Raw genomic sequence first — 15,612 nt, 5'->3', positions numbered from 1 at the left:
GCTTCCCTGCCGCTTCCTAAAGGGGCTGTTCCTGTGGTGTATTTCTGTTTCCATTTGGGGTCTGAGTCGGTGAAAAATAGGATGGAGGGAGAAAAGGAACTTCAAGGCCTCAGTTCAGGAAAGCACTTAAGCATGTGAGCAGTCCTGTCACTGTTCTGCAAAGCCCTTAAGCACACTGAAATAAATGAGACTTAAACAGGTGCTTATGGACTTTGCTGCATTGCAACCATGTTTTGCTTGTTCTGAAAGTCTTCCTCTGTCTCTTGCTTTCAGTTTTGTGGAAACCAGAAGTGAATTAACTGTAATTCCTGCCATTCCTTTGTAGTCATTAGAAATAGCATTGTTGTTAGTGGCTGAACAAATTACCGTGTTAGGAATTAATTTGTATTTTGATCAGACAACAACAAACGAGGTCCAGATTTAAATGTCTACTTTGATCAGAATCCTCTTTCCCCCCACCTTTTGTATGAAACTTGTCTTTTTACGTTGTAAATTCTTCTGGGCAGCAACTATGGTTTGTGTGTGTGTGTTTATATACCACCTTGTATGATGGAGGTCTAATTTTGAGTGGGGCAACTGGGAGCTATTGCAATATAAATAGCTTTTAGTATACTTGGTCCACATATTATTAAGAACTTGTAGGGTATCAGGCATTCGCAGTAATTGATTCTGAAGCCCCATAATGGTATTGCTTCAACCCTGTGTATTAAATAACTTTCCAATATTTTTCCTGCTTGCTAAAAATCAGTAATGTGAAATGGCATGTGAAATAGTGCGTAGAATATATATGCTCATTGAAAGTATCCTTTGAAAATGTCACCTTCCTTCTAATTTTGTATTCAAGGGAAAATACAATTTACCTGTCAATCTGTATTATAAATTGCTGTATGTTGCTCCTCCATTATAAAAAAACAACAACGAGGAGTCTTTGTGGCACCTTAGAGACTAACAAATTTATTTGGGCATAAGCTTTCAAGGGCTAAAACCCACTTCATCAGATGAATGGAGTGAAAAATACAGTAAGCAGTATATATTCAGCACATGAAAAGATGGGATTGCCTTACCAAGTGGGGGGTCAGTGCTAACGAGGCCAATTCAATTAAAGTGGAAGTGGCCTATTCTCAACAGTTGACAAGAAGGGGTGACTATCAAAAGAGGGATACAGACTAACACAGCTACCACTCTGAAACCTGTCCTCCATTATACAAAGCCATATCACCTCTCCGCCTATCCCTGTTCTGACAGCTCCCTCAGAGGTCAATGGTCAGGAGACTGCTACTCACGGTAGGGCGCACAATTTGTTATATTTATAATGGTTTAGTTGTGTGAACAAAATCATAAAATGCCTACGGTCAAATAGCCATAGTGCTACCAAAGCATAGCCTATGTAACACTCAAAGCTTGTTAATGTCTCTAATCCTCTGAGGGATAAAACTAGTTGGCCCTCTGATCTTCTGCTTCTGCACTATATGTTATCCTGATCCCGGCCAAATATGGCTTTGGGCTGGGAGTTGGAATGTGTAACAAGAGAAGGGATATATGTAATTAAATCTAACTGTCATTCATCACTTTTGTCCACAGGAATAAAGTATTAATTGTGAAAAATGTTAAACACAGAATGTATATCTTATATTACACTTACACACACAAATGCCTATGTTGAAAGAACATTATTAAGGTTGAAAAATGGAAAAAATTATATGTAACCATGTAATTAAAGACTATCTCATAATGCATATGCAAAGGGGCGCTGAATCAAATTGTGCAGGCCGTCTTAGTTCTGGCATTTCCTAACTTTTGAGTGCTTGATTTTGCAACCTTACAAATGTTCTTTTAATATAGTTTGTATGTGTAATTTCCTAGGATTTTTTTTTAAAAAAAGCAAACTGAAGAAACAAACTCCATCATATTGACATCCACGTAAGCCATCAGCAGGGTTGGATCCACCACACAGACGTCTGCCTCTTGAGCTAATGGAGTAACTGATAGCAGTAGTAGGCCGTCATCCTCTATGTGGACCAGCACTAGGGGCGGATGGGGGCACTTTGCCAGTGGATTTCACAGCAGAGGAAAGCTGGGACTCTCAAAAATTGGGTTCCATTCCAGGCTCTGGAAAGGAGAGTACTGTAGTGGGCACAGACTCTTCTACCTATTCCCGCCTAGTGTGACCCCTTCTGCCTCATCCACTCCAACCTTTCCCCATCCCAGTCCTATCTTTTCCTCACCCCTGGCTCCTCATTCCAGTCCATTTCCCTCACCTAACCAGTTCCAGTCTCTACTCCTCAGGCTTCTCATCCCAGTCCCAGTGTCCTTGCCCAGCAAGTCCTGTCTCACTCCTCTGGACTGTTCTTCCCAACTTCTACCTCTCACTCCCAATCTCCTTGCCCAGCTATTCCCAGTTTCCCAACTCCCAGTTCACTGTCTGAAGCATCTCTCTCTCCTCCACCCATGCTTCCCATCACCACAAACCCCTCATCCCCGGCCCTACCCCAAACCCCTCACCCCACCTCCCTGCCCGCACCCCAACCCTATGACCCAGCCCTGAGCCCCCTCCCACACTCCGAACTCCTCAGCCTTGCCCCCGCCACACATCACCTCCATTTTGGTGCATATACAAAAATTCCTTCCACACATGGATGTAAAAAATTAGAGGGAACATTGGTCCCACCCCTTTTCCCTCCCTGACTTCTCATTGTCTTTCAAAGTTCTTTGGAAGTAACTGCCTGGTGGAGAAACCACATTCCGTTGTTTAGGGTGGGAGTAACTCTTGTTTGACTGGAAACACATTTTAAGTATGTGCTATGGTTGGGTGCGAGGGGGGATCCTGACATTTGAGAGTTCTAGTGTGAGATCATGCGAAATGGCGACTCTCGCGATCAATTCAAGAGAGTTGGCATGTCTGTAAGCATGGGTCTTGTAATGGGAAATGTTGGGCAACCTTAATAATTGCTTATGCTATCAGCGCTGCCTGTAATTACAAGCCTTAAAACAGGCGGACATGTCCAGGTACCAACATTGGTGTTAAATGCTATAGGCTCGATTCTCAAAGGTCATGGTGGTTATAAGCTTCCCTTCAACATTTAATTGCCTGCATAAGCTATTTAATACCTCATACTCCTATGTTAGGAATGTTATCCTTTAAACATCTGTCAGCTTCTGAGTTTCCTGTAAACATCATGCAATCAACTTCTGTTGTGTTTCCTCTCTAATCTCTGCATCTGATGTTGTGACTTTGAATGTAACTGTTGTTCCTGAATGCATGCTTTAGCACATTCCGTAACTTCAGGCCTTTTCTCATGGCCACAGTTATTCAATCAGCTTGCTCAATTTCTATGTTCTTTCTCTGTAGCAACAATGACTCACTATTTTATTTTGATATTTTCATGGGGATTCATCTTGTAAAAAATCTGCAAAGCATGTAATTTCTCTGGTATGAGTCGAAAGGAAAAGGTTCCAGATTTCTCCCTTCGGCTACCCCATAGCAATAGAATGAGACGGTATCTATAATACTCTTGCACAGGTAAAAGTTGCGCATCATCATAAGAGTGATGACTTTTTCTTGGCCAGAATGCAACGCAGTGGGCTTGCCTAGTGGTAATGTTCTGTCATGTGAAAGACCCAGGTCTGAATTCCTGTTTCTCCTTTCCTGGCCCATTGAGCTGTAAGCCCTGCAGTATCTGGGCTAAAGGGGAGTGCTCCATCATGCAGCAAGAGTCCCCCTAGTCAAGCAAGGGGGAACATTCATGATTTCCAAAGGGATAATGGTTGCAGTGAAGTGCCTCAAGGCAATAGGGGGGCATAATGCAGGTGATCAGTGTTCAAACAAAGGTGAAGGAAAGAAAGTGATGGCACTATCTGCCACTATCCATCAGTGCTGCAAATCATTCACAGGTCTTTCAGATTCCCTCCTTAAAACTCACCTCTGCCATGGTGCCAGCAATACTTGACAATGGCTAGGCAGCTGGTTTGTGCTGAGACTGCTACTTGTTATGCTAATATTTGTTTCACTGATAGCTTGTCTGCCTTGCCGTTTCTTTGTTGCATCCACGTGGTGTGTCTCATCATATTCTGATTGTAAGCTCTTTGGGGCAGAGACTTTTTTTTATTACAGTTGTGTACTAGGCCTGGCTCTTTCTGATGGACTGCAACCTTGTCATGGTGGAGAGGCTTGCATGGGCTAAAGACCCTCAGAGCTATATCGTCCAGAGCTTTTATACTCCTGGTAGGGTCCCCCTAGGTGAGCAGGTCTGAGGCAAGGCTTCTGACTAACCACGGTCCAAACGTCAAAAAACCCCAACAGTGGATCTGGCACATATAGAGGACCTTCTAGTACTCTGTGGCTCTGAAAGCGGATGAGGGCTGCAGCAGAGGGAGGCCCCTGGTTGTCTTGGATCTCCTTGCCACAGGGTCAGGGTTTTCCTCCTGTTAAGTTTCATGTGGTTACCACCCGTGCACTGGTTTCCCCACATTAAAAGATTTCATGTGTAGGCCTCTGCCAAAGGGTTCACACCCGCACAAAGTCCTGTGGTGATGGACGAGTGGCAAGGAAGACAGGAGCAGTGATCTCTGGGAGTCTTTAGTCACAAATCTACACACAGGCAGCAGCCGTGTGATGGTTGTTTTATGCTTTGTTGAGAGAGAAGTGCATGTTAGCAGCAGCAGCGGCTGTGACTGCGCAGGCCTTTTCAGGATCCCCTCTGCTCACCCCAAATGGGGAGGGGACTAGAAAAGGTGCCCAAACTATAGGCTGTCTCATACTCTTCCGACTGGATGGTCATATCCAGTGAGATCACTCAACTCCGCAGCCAAAACAAGAGATATAAGACCATGAATTTCGCCACATGGAATGTCCACACCCTTATGGACTCTCAGCACAGTGAATGCCCAGAAAGAACTGCCATAACTGCCAGAGAACTGGCAAGACTCAACATTGACGTTGCAGCTCTTAGTGAGACCCCCCGGGCCAATTAAAAGAGGATGGAGGTGGCTACACCTTCTTTTGGAAAGAAAAGCCACCTGAAGAGAGATGCATTCACGGGATTGGCTTTGCCATCAAAAATAAGATCGCCAGTCAGCTTTTGGAACTTCCTGTGGGGATCAACGAGCATCTCGTGACTCTTCGGCTCAAGCTTAGCAAAAACCAATATGCCACAGTCATGAGCACATATGCCCAAACACTCGATGATGAGTAAGATAATAAGGAGCAGTTTTATAGAACTCCTGATGCATCCTCACAGCCACACCTGAGGCCGACAAACTCATCCTCCTGGGAGATTTTAATGCCAGAGTTGGACGGGATTCCCAACTCTGGAGAGGCACAATAGGCAAAGAAGGGGTGGGAAATGTAAACCCCAGTGGTATTCGCCTCCTCAGCAAATGTGCGGAGCACAATCTGCTCATCACAAATACCATCTTTAGGCAGAGTAACAAATTTAAAACCACCTGGAAACATCATCGGTCCAAACACTGGCACCTCCTTGACAATGTTATAGTCAGAGCCCAAGACTATACCGACATCCGTATAACATGAGCTATGAGAGATACCGATCACTGTTGGACAGACCATTGATTAGTAAGACCAGTCATGTACCTGCAGCTCGCTCCACCACACCGCAAACACCCAAAGACTAAGCGAAAGTGGTACAATGTCAAAGCACTTCAGGACCAAACCAGCTGCAAGACGTTCCAGCAGCATCTGTCTGAGAAGCTTTCTAATCTGCCTGACAACATCATTGACATTCTAGAGCACTGGGATCAATTTAAAAACACCATTCACAGTGCATATGCTGAAACCATAGGATATTCCACTCATCGACACCAAGATTGGTTTGACGAAAACAACGAGGAAATCCTAGCATTAATTCAACAGAAAAGAAATGCATTTTGTAACTGGCAAAATGATTCCTCTAACAAATGAAAACATGAGGCCTATCACCGGCTTAAAGCCAAAGTCCAGAGGAGGTTATGTGACTTCAAAAACAAGTGGTGGCAAGAGAAGGCCTCTGAGATCCAGGGTTTTGTAGACCAGGATGACATGAGAACCTTCTTTCAAGGAACAAAAGCTATATATGGGCCGAGCTCCAAAGGCCCAACCCCTTTACATTATCAGGATGGCTCCACCCTCCTCAAGGAAAATGCGGCCACTAAACAATGCTGGAAGGAGCACTTTGAGACCCTACTAAACCACGAATCCATGGTCTCTGAAGACACCATCGAGTTTATTCTACAATGCTCAGCAATGGAACACCTTGCTGATCTCCCATCTTTTGAGGAAGTCCAGCATGCCATCACTCAGACAAAAATCACAAGGCACCAGGCCCAGATGGCATCCCAGCTAAGGTTTTTAAAGCTGATGAAACAATGCTCCAGCACAAACTTTGCCAACTCCTCAACAAAATCTGGACCTGTGAAGAAATTCCACCTGACTTTAAGAAAGCCAACATTGTTACAATATTCAAGAAAGGGGACAAATCTATATGTGGGAACTACAGAGGTATTGCTCTCTTCTCCATTGCAGGGAAGATTCTTGCCCGGATGCTACTAAACCGCCTCCTCCCCCTTGCCGAGGAACTCCTCCCCGAATCACAGTGTGGCTTCAGGCCATCCTGAGGCACAACCCACATGATCTTCATGGCATGACTGATTCAGGAGAAGTGCAAAGAACAACACCAGGAACTGTTCATGGCATTCATCGACCTAACCAAGGCCTTTGACTCTATCAATTATGATGCCCTATGGAAGGTGCTGTGTTGGTTTGGCTCTCCACAGAAATTCATTTCCATCATCAGACAACAGTAACCCCTCACTTAACGTCATCTTAGTTAATGTTGTTTCATTGTTACATTCCTGATCAATTAGGGAACATGCTCATTTAAAGTTGTGCAATGCTCTCTTATAACGTTGTTTGGTAGCCACCTGCTTTGTCCACTGCTTGCAGAAAGAGCAGCCCATTGCAGCTAGCTGGTGGGGGTTTGGAACCAGGGTGGACTAGCAGCCCCCCATCAGCTCCTAATTTCCCTAAGTTCCCTGTGCAGCAGCCACCCAGCAGGCTATCAAAATGCTGGCAGTTCAGCTGTCCCTCCCCCCTACTGCCATGTGCTGCTCCTGCCATCTGCCTTGGAGCTGCTCCTGGGAGCCTCCTGCTTGCTGTACAAGTGGGCGGTGGGGGAGGGGGAGAAAGAGGGATGCTAATGTCAGGGTGTCGTCCCGTCCCCCGCTCCTGTACCATATCTCCACAGAGCAGGTGGGGGGACAGGACAGGGCTCAGGACAGAGGGACCTTGCTGGCAGCAGCTGCTGTCTCAACTTCCTGATCTACTTAAAAAGGCAGTGTACTTAGAGTGGGGTCAGTGTATTTAAAGGGGCAATGTGTGTATCTCCCTCACACCCACACATGGTGTGTGTCTCTGTCTCTCTGCCATGCTGTGTCTCCTCCCTCCATTCGAGTGCCTTGTAGAGTGTGAGGCTACATTAACAACAATGGGTTAACCCTTGAGGGCTCAGCCAAGTGCTAGTTCATCATTTAGCAGTAAGGCATTCCCTGGGAAATATCCCACCCTCTTCACCCTCTGACTCCACCACCTCAACCAAGCTTCACAATCATCATTGCTGTGTACAGTATTAAATTGTTTGTTTAAAACTTATACTGTGTATATGTGTGTATAATATAGTCTTTTGTCTGGCAAAAAAAATTTCCCTGGAACCTAACCCCCTCCCCCCCCATTTGCATTAATTCTTATGGGAAAATTGGATTTGCTTAACATAATTTTGCTTAAAGTAGCATTTTTCAGGAACATAACTACAGTGTTAAGCAAGGAGTTACTGTACTCCATGATGGGATGACTGCCACCATTTTGTGCAATGGCTCAGAGACCAAACCATTCACCATTCGCACCGGTGTCAAGAAGGCCTGTGTCATTGCTCTAACACTCTTCTCCATTTACCTTGCTGTGATCCTGATTCTCATTCACGACCGCCTTCCTGACGGAATCAGGATAGAGTATCATATGGATGGCCAACTCCTCAATCTTTGATGTCTCCAAACAAAATCTAAGACCACAAGAATTGGCATCACTGACCTTCAGTATGCAGACTGTGTCATTCTTGCACACACCGAGACTGACCTGCAAAGCACCCTAAATCTTTTTACCGATGCCTATCACAGCCTTGGTCTCTCTCTCAACATCAGGAAAACCAAGGTACTCTACCAGTCCTCACCTGCACAAACTACTCTTTGTATTCCACAAATCACCATCAGTGGAGAAAGCCTGGAAAATGTGGACCCTTTTCCATACCTTGGCAGCCACCTCTCCCAAACAGCCATCATTGACACACAAATTGAATACAGGATCTGCTGTGCCAGCACATCTTTTGGAAGACTGGCCACTGTGTATGCCTGACGCTCGCCTCCCGAAGCAAGTCCTCTTCTCTCAGTTAAGTCAGTTGCAGGCTGGGAAAAGTCAGCTATTTACGAAAATTGGGGGAAAGTTTTTTTTAAAAACTCTCTCTCAGTAACTTGCTGGATATGGTGGGAAGGTTGGCCTGGGTTCCAGTCACCCAAGTGAAGGGGTTGAGAGGAAATTATGGCCAAAGTTTTTTAATATGGCCACTGATTCCGTGTGCCTGTGACAGAGAATGCTAAGTCAGGAGCTGACTCAGCATCCTGTCACTCAAATCCCCACCACATCCCCTAACTGGAAGGTCAGTCAACTGAGTAGAACTATACCTGTGGGGTTAATTAGAGTGGGAAGCAGCCCCAGAAGCTGGGCGCATATAAATTGAGAGTGAGGAAGATCTGGAAGGGGGACCTGAAAGCCAGAAGGAAGACACAGGTACACAGGGCTCCACCCCCTTGCCTTGAAGCAAATGGGGGAGCTGGCTGGGGCTTGTAAATAGCAGTGCAGGCAGAGACCTTCTGGAACAACAAAATAGAACGTGATGGTGGTGAAGGACACTTGAAGTGGTGCGGTCTGTATTTAAGGCCTGAAGGGACTCACAAGTGACCACCCCTTGATGGTGCTTCAGAATGCTGGCTGCCTAACTTGAGACACCTGTGCCTGTGTTTGTGACGTGCTAAGTGCCCACAGCTCCAACTGAAGCAGATGAAGATGTTCAGCACCTCTAAAATCAGGCAACAAATTGAAACACCTACACAGTGGTTATTTCTGAAAACGTGGGCCCAAATGACTTTTATGCAAGTGAGGGGACCATTCTCTTTTTTCCCTCCCATGGCTTGGAACTAGTCCAAGAGCGAGGATGGCATTGAGCTATTTAGAAAAGAGCAAAGCTATAGGGTACACCAACAATTTTGCTACAGAAGTTATCAGTGATTCCCCTGTCCCCATGCTGTGTTTCCTTCCCTCTCATTCCTAATGGCACAACAGCAGGAGCCATTAAAGAAAAGTGCTATTGTGGTCTGAGGTTAGACATATGGGTGTGGAATATCTACCTAACTCAAGTACTGGAAGGGATAGAACTTCAGAACTCCAACAGAAATCCAGAGCAAGCTCTCCCAAGAGGAAGAAGGAGGATGTGGGGAGGGAAGGTAACTCAGTCATGGAGCAGTTGTGGTTGGAGTGTGTATGTATTAAAAAAACAGATGAAAGAGTTCAGTAAATGTTGAGACAATGTCATAATTAAATCAGCAGGGAGAAATGAGAAACATGAAAAAGTTGTGGAAAAGTAAACACAGGCAATGGAAATGCATATCTGTGAATTTACATTTTGGCTACATTTCTCCATCTAAGGAAATAGAGAAAATCAGATTTTGATAATTGGTGCCAGTTAAGTACATGGTCTGTAGCATCTGCATAGCATGCACCTGGCATCAACCCATTGGGATAATGTAACACTGGTAGGATTTTGGCTCCCCATACAAATAGTTCCTCGCACTGAACAATCTCTCCCTGTGTTATGAGAATCACTACCCACTAGGAGAGGTGTGAGGTGGGGGAAGAGGGGATAACCTCGCCTTCCTCCACTTTCACTTCAAATGCCAACACATTTTAAGAAAATGCTCTAAAAACAGCAGGTAACAGAGTTGAGAGGAATCTGCAAATGATTTTCGTGACTAGAAGGGCAGTCTTAGTTCTGGGAGAACATCCTTAGGGAGGAACTTTTGAGAAATTATGGGCTACATGTGGCAATGGTAAATAGGGATGAGAGAGATCATGGTTAGATGCCCCAAACAATTCCAAAAGGTTTTACAACTTCCACTTCCTCAACAGTGGTGTGATGGGTTGGGTCACAGAGGCCCCCTTGGGACTGTCACCTGATGTGCTGAAACTACCTCTGAGTCCATTTTCTCTGCAAGTTTGGGCCTCCAGAACCCTGCCTTGTCAAGCTAGGCATGCCAGTCTGCTCCACCACAGACCCAGGGTCTGAACCACGTGCCCCAAAGCTGCAGACTTAACTGAAAACAGCTTAAGAAGTGCTCCTGTCTCTAGCACCCAGACACCCAGCTCCCAATGGGATCCAAACCCCAAAGGAATTGGTTTTACTCTGTATAAAGCCTATACAGGGTAAACTCATAAATTCTCCGCCCTCTATAACACTGATAGAGAGACATACATAGCTTCTTTGCTCCCTCAGATACTAATTACTTACTCTGCGTTCAATAATAAACAAAAGTAAAAGTATAAAAAGTAGGATTTAAGTGGTTCCAAGTAACAACAGGCAGAACAAAGTAAGTTACCAAGCAAAATGAAACAAAACACGCAAATCTAAGCCTAATACATTAAGAAACTGCATATAGGTAAATATCACCCTTAGAGATGTTCCAATAAGCTTCTTTCACAGACTGGACCCCTTCCTAGTCTGGGTCCAGCAATCACTCACACCCCCATAGTTACTGTCCTTTGTTCCAGTTTCTTTCAGGCATCTCTTGGAGATGGAGAGGCCATCTCTTAAGCCAGCTGAAGACAAAATGGTTTCCAGTGGTTTCCAGGGCCTTTTATCTTCTTTCTCTTGTGGGCGGAAACCCCTTTGTTCTCCTGTGCAAAGTCACAAGAACAAGATGGAATTTGTAGCCACCTGGGCAAGTCACATGTCCATGAATGATTCAGCTTTTTGCAGGTCGATGCCATTGTTTACATGTTAGTTTGAACCTTCCCAAGAAAGCTCAGATGTGGACTGGCGTCTCCCAAAGTCCATTGTCGGTTAAGAGTTTCTTGATTGGGCACTTACTGAGAATGGTCCTTTCTCAAGAAGCTGACCAAAAGCTTCCCTGAGGCTACTTAGAATCAAATACATTGAGATACAAGTACATAGCCAATATTCATAACTTCAAATACAAAAATGATACACACATACAGACAGCATAATTATAAACAGCAAACTACAACCTTTCCATAGACACCCCACTTGACCTGGACTCTGTACAAGACCTGGTGCAACCATAAGACCCTGATTGCAACAATGATCTATATGGTCACAGTTCATGTCAATAACATCATAAGTGGGCTTTTACGAAGAGAAAAAGTTCCCTACACTGATGGAATATTTCCAGCTAAAGTGGGAGGCATATGCAAAAAGATTCAGCGTTTCCTGGAGGCAGGAGACTTGCAGCACTGAAAGGGTTACTGTCTTTAAATACAAGCATCTAAAACTAGCCTCAGCATTTCCCATTGTCGGTTTGCTTGGGCCTAATTGTAAAGCCTGACCTGATCCCAACTAGACCACAGCCAATCCGAATCTGACCCAAGCCTGAGTGTGTTGGAGTGTTTTCATACCCAAACCCAACACTTGTAGTTGGGACCTGTCAGCTTCGGGTTGGGTTGCAAGGGACTAGCCACCGGCCCAGACTCTATTTTCTTTATTTTGTTTCCTCCATGGAGACACAGGGACTAATTACCTCCTGCAGCCTGATCTCCCGCCCTGGCTTGCCTTTTACTCCCTACCTCAGTCCAGCACCACACACCTGAAGGGCAGCTGATTTCACCTTCCTGGGCAATTCCCCCTGAACCTGCGTCAGTGCTGCCAGCTCACCCTTGGGGCTCAGCCTGGTGGGGGCTTCCCACACCCCATGCCTGTGATCCATCTGTGGACGTCACCTGTGGATGTTAGCGTGGCAGCAGCTGCTTGCCTTGGTCCTGCTGGCTGAGACTTCCTTGTTGCGCTGTGTGTGCTGTGGAGTGAGAGGCTCTGCCAACATGCACACTGCTGCGAGTGGTGGCTGCTGGCAGGACTGAGGTAGGCAGCTGCTGCCATGCCAATCTCCTGGGCCGAAAGAGGTGACCAGTGACCCATCCAGAGCCTCAGAACGTTGGGTTGTTTTGAGACACGACCCAAACCCAACACTTGTAGTCCAGTCCCATTGGATGCAGGTTGGGTTCAAGGCTCCAACAGTAAATGCTGTGTCTATCTCCCAAGCACTGTTTAGTGGTGAGCATGTGTGTTTCTGGGAATACAGTACTTGCCCTGAGATAAAGTACTGGCTTTTAGCAATTGACAAATAATCTCCTTGGTGTCATTTTTCTTGGCCTATATTTTGAGATTAGATATTTTAGTGTACCTGCACTGCTGATAGCAGATATCCTAATATCCTGTCTGGGTACTAGATACTCTTGTTTTCATTGACCCCAGTCCATTAAATATGTGGATTATTTCTCAATAGCTAAAAACTAGTGCATTATTTTAGTGCAAGTACTGTATTCCCAGAAACACACGTTATTCACAAGTGAACAGTGCATGGGAGATAAAGAAACCATAATCCTTTCAGTGCAAACCTCCTATCCTAGTTTATATCAGTTTTTGCTGACAACTTTCCTGGCCAAAAAAAAAGTCTGTATATAACACAATGGAAAAATGGTTTGGGCAGACAAATCACCCCAGAGAAATTGGCTTTGATTTAGAAAAGTGACCATTGGTCTCCACTTATAGCACAGTAAAAGAAAATGTATTGAAGACATTTTTTGATGGTACCTTCCACTAGTCATAGTAGAAAATATGTGTAGACTGAGTGGGGATGATGATTGGAGAAATTGAGTTGAAAACGGGGATTTTTATGCATATATGATGGACATGTTCCGCTATTGAAGAGGAAGAGCAGGAGAATCAACTAACAGGAAGACATAAGAAAGTGTAAATTAAAACACCCCGAAGGAGATACATCCATCACCTCTGAATTTGACCTCAGATGTGTAATCGCTTCATTTGCGGTCAAAAATGTCATGTAGGCCCCCTTCATAAATGTGATCGTTTAAGCCTATTATATGACCAGGACAAAAAATGTAGCAACAAGGGCTCAATTCAGCATGTGTGTATATACACATACACACACACACGAACCACAGTCAAAGTGGGGCTTTATCTCTGCATGGGGACAGGATTCTGGAGGCCTAAATTTAATGTCAAGTGTTTTGCAGTACTTTACCTGAGACATTTTAAAGGGGCCTAATTTTCAAATGATGGGTGCTGAGCACTTCTGAAAACATTTGCATGAACTGGCTTAAAATAGAAACACTGACATTCGCAATAACAGTGCTGCAAGCTGTACCACATTAGCATACTACAGCTTAAAGAAATCACTGTTGGGTGCAATCATGGTCATGTCCACATAACAGCCTCCCACTGCATGGTACTAACTAGCTTCAGGTGAAAGTTCTGAAAGAAAAAACTAGCACAGCGTTCGAAAGCCAAAAGCCTCCCAAAGCGTGGGAATAGCACATGAGAGAAGATGTTGGTGCTGATTTACGTCACAGCACTGCATGCGAGAGGAAAAGTTACAAAAGGGCATTCTATAGAAAGAAAAGATTATGATGAACCCAGTGTTGGAGAAATGTTTGTTTTCCTGCTTTTAGCTTAACGTGGCTTTTTTTTTTTTTTTTTTTTGGTAGTCATTCCTCTATGACAACCCAATCTGTAACGGTTGAAAATACCACAAAGGCATTAAAGGGAGATTGAGAATTGTGCTTGGGAGCCTGCATCATGCTCCATAGTTCCTTCTCCTGAAACACATCATTGTGCTTGCTATGGCATATGCTGCAGAGTGCAAGATAAGAGTCAAGGGCAGCCCCATCACATGCTGTGGAACAATATTAGAAAAAGCAGCATTTGATAAGAAACATGTAGCAGTCTAGTGTAGGCAAGGTCATAAAAACATACCATAGTTGATATATCTAGAGTAAATAATCAGAAAAAAACCTGATTATTTCCAGTGAAAGATGAACACTGCCCTTTGTATTTTAGTTTTGTTCATGATCAGGCAAATTCCAAAGTGTAATTCCTATAGCTAAGCAAACAGGTGATACGTTCTTCTTAGCGTATGCGCAATGTGCCTCAGGTGGCATGTGACCAGGATTCATCACCAAATATGGTTTGCTGGTTGGATCATTTGCTTCCCCGGCTTGGGCCAGGTACCGACAGGGAGCACGACGTGAACGCTGATCCATGTCCCCAGGTGATGCATTTTCCCATGTGTGCGGAATCATCTATGTTTTTCTGCTTATGATGCTTGCAAGAATTATCTGAATGGAAGTCTGATGCCACCTAAAGTCTAACAGAGGACTTGCAGTGAAGTCAGTTCGGACTCTTTACCCAGAATTCTCAAGTGGTAATAGCACAAAAGTTATTAGTTATTTCTAGTTCTTATAGTAGAAGTTTGCACTGTGAGAAAATTAGCTCAGTCAGTCTGAGCTGGGTAAAAAGCTGCACAAATCAGGCCATAGTGTCAGCTCTGAAAATGAGGGTCCTTTTTTCTTTCCCTGTCATAAAAATTAACGTGATGATGATGTTTTATTGCTAGTGTTCAGGAAGCATTTGACTATAAAGTGAAACCCAGATGTGTTCAGTAAGTAAAAGGACAATGTAAGCAAGGAATTTCCAGTGAAGGAGACAAATACTTAACTCTTATGGGACTTTTCATACATACTCCTCAAAGCACTTTACATAGGAGGGCCAATATTGCTATCCCCCTTTAACAGATGGGGAAACTGAGGCACAAAAAGGCAAAGAGACTTAGCCAAGGTCACAAAGCAAGTCAATGGCAGAGCCAAGAATAGAGCCCACGTCTCATGATTTCCAGTCTGGTGCCCTTTCTAAGTAAAGGCTGACCTTCCAGCCTCAGCTATGAGTGATGTGAAGAACATGGGCACGGTGGGAATTTACAAAGCTACCACACAGTTTAGTACAGAAGGGTGCTGGGATTGGAATAGCAGGCAGGATGCAGACTACAACTGAGGTGCATTGGCACAGCAGTATTAGGATGCTTGTAAAGCCATCCTGTGAGAAGGGAGCACCTGTATTCTCACTGTGCTACTATTTCAGCAGCAGGTAAGCAGTCATTCCGGGGTAAGGACAAGCTGTAGTAATGCTGATATTTCTCTCTCCTCAGCACCCTCTCGAGCTGTTCTCATGCTGTGGTGGCTCTGCTGTATCCCTTCTCCTGGCAGCACACTTTCATTCCTGTTCTCCCCTCATCCATGATTGACATTGTCTGCTGCCCTACTCCGTTCCTGGTTGGATTGCTGTCCAGCTCTCTGCCCAAGCTGAAAGAGCTGCCTGTAGAAGAGGTAGGAATCAGCCCAGGACTTGGTTATTAAATGAATCCAGAAATGGTTTGTATGCAGTAAAACTGATTTACACGAGCTGAGTATCTGGGCTTTAATATAGGTTT

The 15,612-nt window shown here is 44.7% G+C and overlaps 1 protein-coding gene across 12 annotated transcripts in view; it reads left to right on the top strand.

The window, feature by feature from the left end:
• Positions 1-15,612, top strand: part of DENND2B (DENN domain containing 2B) — a 286,057-nt gene that overhangs the window by 255,050 nt on the left and 15,395 nt on the right. For all 12 annotated transcript variants that reach the window (XM_048854347.2, XM_048854351.2, XM_048854354.2 and 9 more), the window contains one exon: positions 15,331-15,508. In XM_048854347.2, the coding sequence (XP_048710304.1) occupies positions 15,331-15,508 (178 nt within the window). The remainder of the gene's footprint in view (positions 1-15,330; positions 15,509-15,612) is intronic.

The sequence above is a fragment of the Caretta caretta genome, chromosome 6, assembly GCF_965140235.1.
Source record: "Caretta caretta isolate rCarCar2 chromosome 6, rCarCar1.hap1, whole genome shotgun sequence".
Classification (NCBI taxonomy): Eukaryota; Metazoa; Chordata; order Testudines; family Cheloniidae; genus Caretta; species Caretta caretta.
Note: the sequence above shows the minus strand (reverse complement) of the source record. Positions and strands in the feature narration are given on the sequence as shown.